This window comes from Rhinopithecus roxellana, chromosome 21, assembly GCF_007565055.1.
Source record: "Rhinopithecus roxellana isolate Shanxi Qingling chromosome 21, ASM756505v1, whole genome shotgun sequence".
NCBI lineage: Eukaryota > Metazoa > Chordata > Mammalia > Primates > Cercopithecidae > Rhinopithecus > Rhinopithecus roxellana.
In genome coordinates, this window is record NC_044569.1 from 36,567,349 (window position 1) to 36,580,066 (window position 12,718).

General features: G+C 49.5%; 1 protein-coding gene across 3 annotated transcripts in view; it reads left to right on the top strand.

Moving 5' to 3' along the window:
• Positions 1–8,896: 8,896 nt before the first annotated feature.
• ZNF236 (zinc finger protein 236) overlaps positions 8,897–12,718 on the top strand; it is a 146,736-nt gene continuing 142,914 nt past the window's right edge. For 2 of the 3 annotated variants that reach the window (XM_030925730.1, XM_030925732.1), the window contains exon 1: positions 8,897–8,998. In XM_030925730.1, the coding sequence (XP_030781590.1) occupies positions 8,944–8,998 (55 nt within the window). In that variant the 5' untranslated portion in view covers positions 8,897–8,943. The remainder of the gene's footprint in view (positions 8,999–12,718) is intronic. The other variant, XM_030925731.1, reaches the window with a different exon arrangement.

Consider the following 12,718-nt stretch of genomic DNA (forward strand, 5'->3'; position numbering starts at 1 on the left):
CCTGGTTTCCAGCGAGCACATCCAGCTAATTTGTTGTATTTTTAGTAGAGACGGGGTTTCACCATGTTGGCCAGGCTGGTCTGGAACTCCTAACCTCAAGTGATCTGCCCACCTCGGCCTCCTGAAGTGCTGGGATTACAGGCGTGAGCCAACATCCGGTCGAATGTTTATTATCTTGGAGTGGTAGGTAGTTTCATGGGTGTATACACATGCTAAAATGTATCAAATTGTAAGTTTTAGGTATGTGTGGCTTGGTGCATCTCATTTATGCCTCAGTAAAGCTGTTACAAAATTAGAAATACTCTAGATATTATGAAGAAAGAGAGAAGCCTGCAGCACCAACAGGCAGAAATATAATAGCTACAAGTGGTCGTAACTGGGGAGGAAGGGAAGTTTACCTTTGTATTCCTTTACCATGTATTCTTTTATCAATAAGAGGAAAATTGATTAATATATTAGACTGAATCAAGACTTTATTTTTTTGAGATAGAGTTTCGCTGTGTTGCCCAGGCTGGATGGAGTGCAGTGGCAGGACCTCGGTTCACTGCAGCCTCGACCTCCAGGCTCAGGGGATTGATTTTCCCACCTCAGCCTCCCTAGTAGCTGGGATTACAGGTGTGCACCACCATGCTTGGCTCATTTTTGTATTTTTAGTAGAGATGGGGTTTGCCATGTTTCCCAGGCTGGTCTCGAACTCCTGGACTCAAGTGATCCACCTGCCTCAGCCTCTCAAAGCGCTGGGATTACAGGCGTGAGCCATCAGGCCCAGCCGAGTTAACTGAAAGTGACTTCAGGACATTAATATCTAAAAGTCATCAGCAAAATAATGGGACTTCTGTGAGTTTTCATCCTGGAAAGGAAGGACACCCGCTGAGGGGGCTAAGTGAGGTGGTGGGAGTGGCTCTGATGTTGTACTGTCACCAGCAACACTCACAGGAGTCTCATCAATGATCAGTGTGCTCACTACCTGCCACTCAATAAATCCTTTACATGTTTTATCTCGTAAAATCCTCACAAAATGCTGATATGTTCCATCTTCTCTTACTGGAGAAGGGGTCAACAGGGAAGAAGCAGGGAAACTGGTAGGGAGATTAATGAAAGGGAGCAGGACGTGGCACCCCAAAATATGCCACACTGACATATTAGTTATTTCAAGCTGAAGGCAGTTTACATAGCTATAAAAAAACAACTAAGTCATGTCCTTTGCAGCAACGTGGATACAGCTGGAGGCCATTATCCTAAGCGAATTAACACAGGAATAGAAAACCAAATACCGGTCCTCGGCAGTGGCTCACGCCTGTAATCCCAACGCTCTGAGAGGCTGAGGTGGGCTGGTCATCTGAAACCAGGCTGGCCAACATGGTGAAACCCTGTCTCTACTAAAAATATGAAAAAAAAAAAAAATTGCTGGGTGTGGTGGTGCACGCCTGTGATCGCAGCTACTTGGGAGGCTGAGGCAGGAGAATTGCTTGAACCCCGGAGCTGGAAGTTGCAGTGAGCCAAGATCGTGCCACTGCACTCCAGGCTGGGCAACAGAGCAGGACTCCATCTGGAAAAAAAAAAAGAAAACCAAATACCACATTCTCACTTATAAGAGGGAGCTAAATACTGGATACAATGGACATAAAAATGGCAACAAGAGACACTGGGGACTACTAGATGGGGAAAGAAGGAGAGGGGAGTTGAAACCTATCGAATCCCATGCTTACTGTAATACCTGTGTGACGGGATCATTTGTACCCCAAACCTCAGCACCACACAATATACCCATGGAACGAACCTGCACGTGTACCTCCTAAATCTAAAATAATCGATTTTTTTTTTTTTTTTTTTTTTTTTTTTTGAGGCGGAGTCTCGCTCTGTCGCCCGGACTGGAGTGCAGTGGCCAGATCTCAGCTCACTGCAAGCTCCGCCTCCCGGGTTTACGCCATTCTCCTGCCTCAGCCTCCCGAGTAGCTGGGACTACAGGCGCCCACCACCTCGCCCGGCTAGTTTTTGTATTTTTAGTAGAGACGGGGTTTCACCGTGTTAGCCAGGATGGTCTCGATCTCCTGACCTCGTGATCCACCCGTCTCGGCCTCCCAAAGTGCTGGGATTACAGGCTTGAGCCACCGCGCCCGGCGATTTTTTTTTTTAAGGCACTTGAATTTCTGTAATCCCTTATCTGACTAAAAACAGAGCCTCCATAAAGAACTCAATTGTCGGCCAGGTGCAGTGGCTCATGCCTGTAATGCCAGCACTTTGGGAGGCTGAGGTGGGCGGATCACAAGGTCAGGAGATCGAGACCATCCTGGCTAATACAGTGAAACCCCATCTCTACTAAAAATAAAAAAACTAGCCGGGCGAGGTGGCGGGCGCCTGTAGTCCCAGCTACTTGGGAGGCTGAGGCAGGAGAATGGCGTAAACCCGGGAGGCGGAGCTTGCAGTGAGCTGAGATCCGGTCACTGCACTCCAGCCCGGGCGACAGAGCGAGACTCCGTCTCAAAAAAAAAAAAAAATAAATAAATAAATAAATAAATAAATAAATAGATCTCAAATTCTAACAACCCCTTTGAGCACTTCTGTGTGTATGCCTGATGCACATGTGAGTCACTTGCTTGTTTTGCTCTTTACTTGCTTCTCTGGGCTGGAGCCTGGAGTTCAGCTAGATGAAGATGCAGGTAGACAGCCATCAGCACAGGGCCGATGTGTGAATGCAGGTAATTGAGATCATCAAGGAGTGGGTACAGCAGAAGCCCAGCAATGATCCCTGCAGTGTTAAGGGGCTGGGAGGAGCTGGGGACCAGACCAGGAGGCTGAGGACGGCAGTGAAGTCAGAGCCGAAAGTGGCGAGCTGCCAGATGCACCTGGGAGGTCGGAGGACCAGCATGGACTACTGTGTTTGGCAGTGTGGAGATCACTGTGACCTTGAAGTCACATGGTTGAAGATGTCACATGGGTGGGTGGGTGGGAGCCTGATCGACATAGGTTAGAGAGAGTGGATATAAGGACATTTCTCTCCTGGTTGTGGCCAACTAGGTGAATCAGACTAAGGCTCCTACTGAGGGCAACGAAGCGTTCACAAGCTAGTTAGAAACTGTCAGCCCAGGATTCAGGAGAAGACAGGTGAGTCAGCATTCGTGAACTGTTTTTGCCTAGGTGTTTTTTTTTTTTTTTTTAATCCAGAGTACCAAGGGTGGGGGCCCTATGAAACCGCTAAGCACTGAGAGCTGAAAACCCCATGGACTGTACCGAGGAGTAAGGGCAAACTGGAAGCAAATCTGCCCCTGCACTGGGCTATGGCCATCCTTGAATCACTGGGTGGTGCCGGCTGTCCAGTCTGAAATAAAATAAAGGTGGTCACAGAATGCCAGGAAGCTGGCAGAAGTAGATGAAAATCTTTTATTGAAATATATCATCTTATACCTTAAATTACTTTTTACGTAATTTTCCAAGTCATTTCTTGTATGTATCTAAACAAACAAGAAGGCAGGGCAACACAAGAAGAACCAGCACGAATGAGAGACCAAAAAAGAAAAGACGCACAGGCGCTCCACACCGTAGAATTAGGAATAATGAAAAAGACGCACAGGCGCTCCACACCGTAGAATTAGGAATAATGAAAAAGACGCACAGGCGCTCCACACCGTAGAATTAGGAATAATGAAAAAGACGCACAGGCGCTCCACACCGTAGAATTAGGAATAATGAAAAAGACGCACAGGCGCTCCACACCGTAGAATTAGGAATAATGAAAAAGACGCACAGGCGCTCCACACCGTAGAATTATCAGGAATAATAATTAGGCTCATGAGGTTAAAATGAACTAGAACATGTTTTTTTTTTTTTTTGGAGACAGTCTGTGTCGCCCAGGCTGGAGTGCACGATCACAGCTCACTGCAACCTCCACCTCCCAGGTTCAAGTGATTCTCCTGCCTTAACCTCCCAAGTAGCTGCACGCACCACCATGTCTGGCTAATTTTCATATTTTGAGTAAAGATGGAGTTTCACCATGTGGGTCAGGCTGGTCTCGAACTCCTGACCTCAGGTGATCCACCTGCTTTGGCCTCCCAAAGTGTTGGAAATTACAGGCGTGAGCCACTGCACCCAGCCTAGAACATATTATTTTTTTTGAGATGGAGTCTTGCTCTGTCGCCCAGGCTGGAGTGCAGGGGTGCGAATCTCCACTCACTCAAGCTCTGCCTCCCGGGTTCAGGCCATTCCCCTGCCTCAGCCTCGGGAGTAGCTGGGACTACAGGTGCCCACCACCATGCGTGGCTGATTTTTTTTTTTTTTTTTGTATTTTTAGTAGAGACGGGGGTTTCACCATGTTAGCCAGGATGGTCTCGATCTCCTGACCTAGTGATCTGCCCGCCTCAGCCTCCCAAAGTGTTGGGATTACAGGCGTGAGCCACCGTGCCCGGCCAACATATTTTTAAAAATTACTTTGGGCTGGGCATAGTGGCTCACACCTGTAATCCCAGCACTTTGGGAGGCTGAGGCAAGTGGATCACTTGCACCCAGGAGTTTGAGACCAGTCTGGATAACATGACAAAACTCCATCTCTAGAAAAAATACCAAAAAAAAAAATTAGCTAGGTATGGTGGTGCACACCTGTAGTCTCAGCTACTCAGGAGTATCACTTGAACTTTGGAGGTCAAGGCTGCAGTGAGCTGTTTATGCCACTGCACTCCAGCCTGGGTGACAGGGTAAGACCCTACCTCAAAAAACAAAACAAAACAAACTTTGCTGATGTGAAAAAGAGTCAACTAAAATTCAAGAACTGAAAAATCCAAAACCAACTTAAGAACTTAATGGGTATGTTCAACAGTAGTTGTGACATAGCCACAGAGCAATTTAATAAACTGGAGGATAGATCAGAACAAACCAGAAAGAACGATAAAGGAACAAAAAGATAAAAACATCATATAGAATTTTCTTAAAAAGTATATGATGATCCAACATGTTTGTTTTTTTTGAGATGGAGTCTTGCCCTGTTGCCCAGGCTGGAGTCCACTGGAATGATCTCAGATCACCGCAACCTCTGCTTCTGGTTTTGAGCAATTCTCCTGCCTCAGCATCCCGAGTAGCTGGGACTACAGGCATGCGCCACCATGCCTGGCTAATTTTTGTATTTGTAGTAGAAACAGGGTTTCACCATGCTGGCTAGGCTGGTCTCGAACTCCTGACCTCGTGATTTGCCTGCCTTGGCCTCCCAAAGTGTTGGGATTACAGGCGTACGCCACCGTGCCCGGCCTCCAATTATGTTTAATTAGAGCTCTGGTAGGTTAAGAGAGCTATTTGAGCAGAAGCAGTATTTGAATAAATAATAGCCAAGATTTTTCCAAAATCGAAGACATACAACAATCCAGACACTTAGTAAGTCCAATCAACTCCCAAGAAGATGAATAAAAAGATAAACACATCCAGATAAACTACAGTAAAACTGAAGAAAACTGAAGACAGAGAAACACGTAAACGCAGTCAATATTTATTTCAAAAAACAGCAGAAAATATGGATGCATATGACAGTGGAGTTACATCATTAACGTGTTAAAAGAAACTAGCCGACATCCTAGAATTCCATACTAAGAAAAAATATTTTTTAAGAATCAAAATTAAATACAAGTATTTTCAGGCAAACACAACTGAGATGATGAGCAGACCTCCTCTAAAGGAAATAATAGTGGGGGTACTTCAGGTGGAAGGGAAATGACCCTAGAAAGTCACAGAAGGATAAAACGCAATGATAGTGCCACATATGTGGGCCATCAAAATGAACATCAACTGTAATGTGTCTTGTGGAGTTTTAAATATAGAAATAACTAAAATATCCAATAAACTCTTTTAGCATTGTCTGGGAAGAGGAAAAAATACTAATTTACATTAGACATTGGTAAGTCAAGAGCGCATGTTATAATCTTAAGTGTACCACTAAAGGCTATTTATATATATAAATCGACTATATATATGTAAATACACATAGCTTTATACATAAATATATGTAATATAGTATATATAATATGTATGTAAATATATATAATTTTTTTTGAGACAGTCTCACTCTGTTACCCAGGCTGGAGTTCAGTGACGCAATCTCAGCTCACTGCAACCTCCCAGGCTCAAGTATCTTCCCACCTCAGCCTCTTGAGTAGCTGGCACCACAGACACACGTCACCATGCCTGGCCAATTTTTTGTATTTTTGGTAGAGATGGGGTTTTGCCATGTTGCCCAGACTGGTCGTGAACTCCTGAGCTCAAGCAACCCATCCACCTCGGCCTCCCAAAGTGCTGGGATTACAGGTGTGATCCACCTCGCCTGATCTCAAATTTAAAAATTTTTAAATTTAAAAATTACTGATAATTTTTAAACATCAGTAATCCAAAAGAAATCAAGAAAGGCGTAAAGAACATAAAATATGTGAGTCAAATGGAAAGTGTAAAAAGACATCTTTAAATGTAAAAATATCAGTAATCACTTTGTATAAATGTACTAAATGATCTAGCTCTTAAATTTTGCTGTACATCGGAAAATTACCTGCAGATCTTAAAAACCACCACCAATGCACGGTTCCCATTCCCGTCAGATTTATTGATGTGAAGTACGAACAGAGCACTGGGACTTTTAAAAGCTTTCCAGAGTCTTCTAAAGTGCAGGAAATTTGGGAGCCACCACTCTCATTCAAGACAAAAGATTATCAAATTGGATTTAAAAAAAAAATACTTGGCCAGGTCCAGTGGCTCATGCCTGTAATCTCAGCACTTTGGGAAGCCAGGTGGGTGAGCTCAGGAGATTGAGACCAGCCTGGGCAAAATGGTGAAATCCCATCTCTACAAAAAATTAGCTGGGCATAGTGGGGAGCACTTACAGTCCGTTACTTGGGGTGCTGAGGTGGGAGGATCACTCGAGCCGGGGAGGCAGAGTGTGCAGTAAGCAGAGACAGTGTCACTGCACTCCAGCCGGGGCAAGAGACCAACCGTGTCTTAAAAACAAACAACATACACATACACCTCCTTTTTTTTGAGACGGAGTCTCACTCTGTCGCCCAGGCTGGAGTGCAGTGGCTCGTTCTCCGCTCACTGCAAGCTCCGCCTCCTGGGTTCACGCCATTCTCCTGCTTCAGCCTCCCCAGTAGCTTGGGACTACAGGCACCTGCCACCACGCCTGTTTTTTTTTTTTTTTGTATTTTTAGTAGAGATGTGGTTTCACCGTGTTAGCCAGGATGGTCTCGATCTCCTGACCTCGTAATCCGCCCGCCTCGGCCTCCCAAAGTGCTGGGATTATAGGCGTGAGCCACCACACCCGGCCACACACACTTAAACTCACCTTAACTCTGAAAGTGCACACAGGAAAGAAAGCTGGTGGTGTTAATACATTTCATAATTGGAAATATTCGTACTAGGCTGTATCCGTAATCTAGGTGAGACAGCATGGCTCAGGGGGAAATAAAAGTGGGAGTGGCTTGGATTTGGTTTATGTATTGGATATGTATCTTTGATGAGATTGAGTGAAGGCTGCAGTGGGAAAGAGTAAGCAAGAATGACTCCTAAACACCGCTCAGCAATAAAAAGGACTTAAGTATTTATCAATATATAGATGAATTCCAACATCATTATGCCCAATGAACAGCCCCCACTTCCCTAAAGACTATTTGCGATACGATTCCACTTTTATGAAACACCAAGAAAAACAGGCTGGGCACAGTGGCTCACACCGGTAATCCCAACACTTTGGGAAGCTGAGGTAGAGGATCAACTGAAGCCAGGAGTTCCAGAGCAGCCTGGGCAACAGAGAGAGATCCCATATGTAAAAAAAAAAAAAAAAAAAAAAAAAGCTAGGCATGGTGGTGCTCACCTGTACTCCCAGCTACTCAGGAGGCTGAAGCAGGAGGATTGCTTAATGGCCGGAGTTTGAGGCTACAGTGAGCCCCGATAGTGTCACTGCACTCCAGCCTGGGTGACAGGGCAAGCGAGACCCAGACTCTACAAAAGATATTTAAAAACTAGGAAATTCAAACTTAGTGACAAAAAGCAGATGGGTGGGAGGGGGAGGAGGGAAGGAAGGAGAGAGGAAAGGATTAGAGAGAGATGAGAGGCACATATTCACTGTCGATTGTGAAGATGGTTTCACAGTGTATACATGTGTCAAGACGTATCAGATTGCACAATTTAATTTGCGCCATTGCACTCCAGCCCTTCAGGTGACAGAGTAAGGTCGCTTTCCCCGGGATCTGCCGGCCTCTCCACCCGGCGCTAGGCTGCTGCGCTGCCTATTCCTGTTACCACTTCGTGCAAGTTAGCGCGGGCAACACACAAGACCAACACACGTGAAATGGTCCATTTTAATGCACTGCCCCCAGGGAAACGAACATTACCGACTTCTGACCATGTCGTCTTCCCAGTCCCAGGTGGTGGTTCCGGGTTTGGGCTCCCAGGCCCTTCGCAGCACTAGGGCGGCGCGGGTAGGGCCGCCCTCCAAGCCATGCTGGGGTCCGAGGTGACGCGCGCACGCGAGCTCGCGGACACGCACGAGGCGCCCGGGCCACAGAGGCGCGGGGCTGGCCCGGGGTCCACGCCTGGCCGAGCTCCAGGGCTCGCGGCCCGGCCCGGTGACCCCCTCGCTCCCCTCCGTCCGCGAAGGCCCCGCGGCGCCGCGCATGCGCCCCGCGCCGCCCCCGCCCCCACTGCGCCCGCGCCTAACGCCCCCACCGCGGCCCGCGGGCCATGGAACCCGCCGAGGCCGGCGCGGTTCGAGAGCTCCGGTGCGCGCGTTCGGGCGCCTTTCCCCCGTGAGCCCGGCGGCGCTCGGACCGGGCCGCCCGCCGCCGGGCCGCTCCGCCCGCCTCTGCCGCCGGCTGGGCGCGCCCCCGCCCCGGTGCCCGCGCGTGCGCGCCCCCGCCGCCGCGTGTGAGTGTGAGTGTGAGTGAGTGTGAGTGGGTGTGGGTGCGAGCCGGGCCGCCGACGATGCCGCGGGGCCGCCCCCCGAAGCCCAGGGAGAGCAAGGCGCGCGGCGACTCCGGTAAGGCCCGCGGCCGCGCCCTCGCGCCCCGCCGGCGGCCGGTGCGGGGCCCGCGCCCTGCCAGTCCCCGGATGCGGCGCGGGGGGCGCCGGGAGCGGCGGGGCGGGGGCGGGGGCCGCGCAGACCCGGGCCGCCGCCGCCGCCGACTGGCCGGGCGGGCCGCAGCGCGGGCGGAATGATACGGGCGAGTCGCCGCCCGGCCCCTCCGCGCGCTGGGCCTACTTTCCTGGGCCGGGCGGCGGCTGAGGCGGGAGGCGGGAGGCGGGTGAGGGAGCAGGCGGCCGCCTCCTCCGCGCGCCCTGCCCCCGCCGGCCCTGTCGCGGTCCGCGCTAAACTTGAGGGAAAGTGGCCGCCCCGTGTTCCGTCCCGGGGCGGGAGGGCCGCGGGGCGCGCCGGGGAGGCGGCCTGGCTAGAGCCCGGGCCTGCGGACACCGCTCCCCGGGCTCCTCCCGGACGGCGCCCCCGCCCGACCCAGCGCGGCGCGGGCTGCCCCGGGGACGTTGGGCTCGGCCCACAGGGAGGCCGTGGAGCGCGGGGTCGTGCACACAGTAGTCGCCAGCGTTGTCCGGGAAGCGTACTGTCGTGCACACAGTGGGCTCCAATGTTATCTGGGGAGCGCTGTGGGTCGTGCATACAGTAGGCGCCATTGTGATCCGGGAACTTGAACCCTGAGCCTTTGGAGACGCTGTGGGTAGTGCATACAGTAGGCGCCATTGTGATCCGGGGAGCTGGAACCCTGGGCATTTGGAGAGTGCTGTGGGTCGTGCAAACAGTAGGCGCCATTGTGATCCGGGTAGATTGAACCCGGAGCTTCTGGAGAGCGCTGTGGGTCGTGCATACAGTAGGCGTCAGTGTTATGTGGGGAGCGCTAGATCGTGCACACAGTAGGCGTCAGGAAGTGTTTTCCCCAATAATTTATGCTCCATGATACTTTGCTAAAGTCATAAAATAACTCGGATTTTGTTTGCCAAGGAAGAAAGGCCCAGAATTTAAAAGCAGGCAACACACAACCGGCCACCCCAAATCTTGGCCCTTCCAGCAGTCAGGAATTGACCTGCTTTCCGCCCCAGCCGGGAGCTTGAGGAGCGGGCTTCACTGCGCAGGGGGAACGGGGCGCACTCGCCGGTGCCGCGGTTGCCAGGTCGAGGGCAGTGGGGTAGGGGGGCGCCGCGCCTTTTCTCGCGGGCGCTGTGGTTCCCGTGCGGCCTTGGACGCGAGTCTTCCCCCGGCAGGCCTGGTTCCTGGTCCTGGTCACCCGTGTAGCTGGAGCGGCGCTCCGCGTTTGGAAAGGGTTCTGAAGGGGCTCTAAGGGGGAGTAGGCGCCTAGGACTCCGTATGGGAGTTGGTGTGTTATGCCTTGACTACCCTTATTTTTATGTAACTGGTTAGCTTAGTGACTCAAGTGTTCCCCTTTTCTTGGGGATGAGTAAACTGAGGCTCATTGGCCGGGCGCGGTGGCTCAAGCCTGTAATCCCAGCACTTTGGGAGGCCGAGACGGGCGGATCACGAGGTCAGGAGATCGAGACCATCCTGGCTAATACGGTGAAACCCCGTCTCTACTAAAAAAATACAAAAAACTAGCCGGGCGACGAGGCGGGCGCCTGTAGTCCCAGCTACTCGGGAGGCTGAGACAGGAGAATGGCGTGAACCCGGGAGGCGGAGCTTGCAGTGAGCTGAGATCCGGCCACTGCACTCCAGCCTGGGTGGCAGAGCAAGACTCCGTCTCAAAAAAAAAAAAAAAAAAAAAAAAAAAAAAAAAAAAAAAACTGAGGCTCATTAAAGAGCTTGTGACCAAAGAACACAGATGCCCCAGAGAAAGGTCGGGCTTGGAAACTACAAGGGTTATGCTAATTTTGTGTTTAGGAAGAAAGAGGTAATGGGTAGGAATCAATGTAAACTTACTCCATAGGCCACACCAAACCAGGAGTTCTTGTGATTGCACTTGGTAGAGTTAACACACATGCACATTAGGGAAACGTTGGTGGCCAACAGGCGTTTCAGCGAGCGTTTGCACACCTGATGGGCCTTTGTGGGCTGCTGGAGAGATGTTGGCTGCACCATGACCCGGGTATGCAGATTTGTATGCAGTTGGGTAACAGCAGTGCTCAGAATTTTGATTAATGGTTGATGGTGTCTGGAAGGAAGTCTTTGTTGCCTCTCCCACTTTTGAGTTTTGGCCTTGACCTTATTTTGTTAGTTTAATTTTTTGGTTTTATTTTGTTAATATGGCGTCTGCCAAAAATAATGTAAGGTGCGGTGTCTCAGTTACTTGGAAGAAGGCTTAACACAGAGAAAGAATGTAAAATTTCCGTGGCCACAGGTGGGGCACCTATTCCCCCAGTGTCCGCATCTCACCGATGGTACCCTCTCCACCTGGTGTTTCACCCTCAGGCCTCAAGAATTATTCCATTTCTTTTATCCCCCAACACACTTCCTGATTTAGTTTTGCAGCTTCTACCTCGGGAATGTATTTCCAGTGGGCCCTCCTCTTTCCATCTCCAGAGGCGCTCCCTGGCCCAGCCGCCCTCCCCGGGCTGGAGGGCTGCAGCCCTCTTTCTGGGACCTGCTAGTCCTGGGCTCCTATAAATAAATCGGTCACTTGGCAGCGTGGATGATCTTGTTAAATGTAAATCAGATGGCCACACCCTGATTAAAACCCTGCATTGGCTTCCTCATCCCTTTAACAGAAACCCACACTCCTCCAGGATCCTGTTGATCGGGGCTTGTCTGGCTCTTCTCTCTTTCCTTGCTCTGCCATGCAGTCTTCTGTTTTCCTTGATGCCACATTATATTTCCTTGATGTCCTGAGTTTTTGTCTCAGGGCATTTGCCATTTCCTAGTCTGAGAAACACCTTTTGCTAGTCTGTGGCTCCAGGTGCTTTAGTGTCTTCAGAGAGGCCTTCCTCAAACCTGCTTAAAAGTAACCTTTCCCTTCTTAACACCAGTCCTCCTGTAGCAAAGTGGTTCTCAAACTGTGGTTCCTGGACCCATGGGGGTTCCCTGAGATGTTTTCAGGATTCTGTAAGGTAAATACCATAGTGAGACTAAGATGATTAGGCTTTTTCACTCCGTTAATTTTTGCACTAATTGTACAAAAGCAATTTTTGGCACAACTGCTGACATCTTAGCACGAATCTAGGTGGTGGTGGCGGCGGTACCTAAGAGTGAGGCTGCATTACCTTTATATATCACAGTCAAAAGGAACAGGTTGCACCAGAGAAAATGCAGAATAGATAGGACAATCTAGTTGTCTTCTATTAATCGAGACATTACAAAGATTTGTAAAAATGAAAACCATTCTTTCTATTTTGGGGGAAGATATATTTTTCATAAAAATATGTTAATGTAGTAGACATTTTAAATGAAGAAATATTTTAAAAATTGATTAGTTTTAATTTATAATAGGACAAACATCAATAGATGTAACTTACATAAACTAAAAGACTTTGAGGGCCCCTTTTTGTTTTGTTTTGTTTTAAATAGAGTTGGGGTCTCACAATGTTGCCCAGGCTGGTCTTGAACTCCTGGGCTCAAGTGATCGTCCCACCTCAGCCCCCCAGAGTTTTGGGATTACAGGCATGAGCCACTGCTTCCAGCTGAGGGCTGCATTTAAGAATGTATAGAAGGGACCTGAAACCAAAATGAGGGACATTGCTCTATCAGTCACTGTGTTAATCATGTTTCTCATAAGTGCGGTGGGTTTATTTCCTCTGTTGCCTT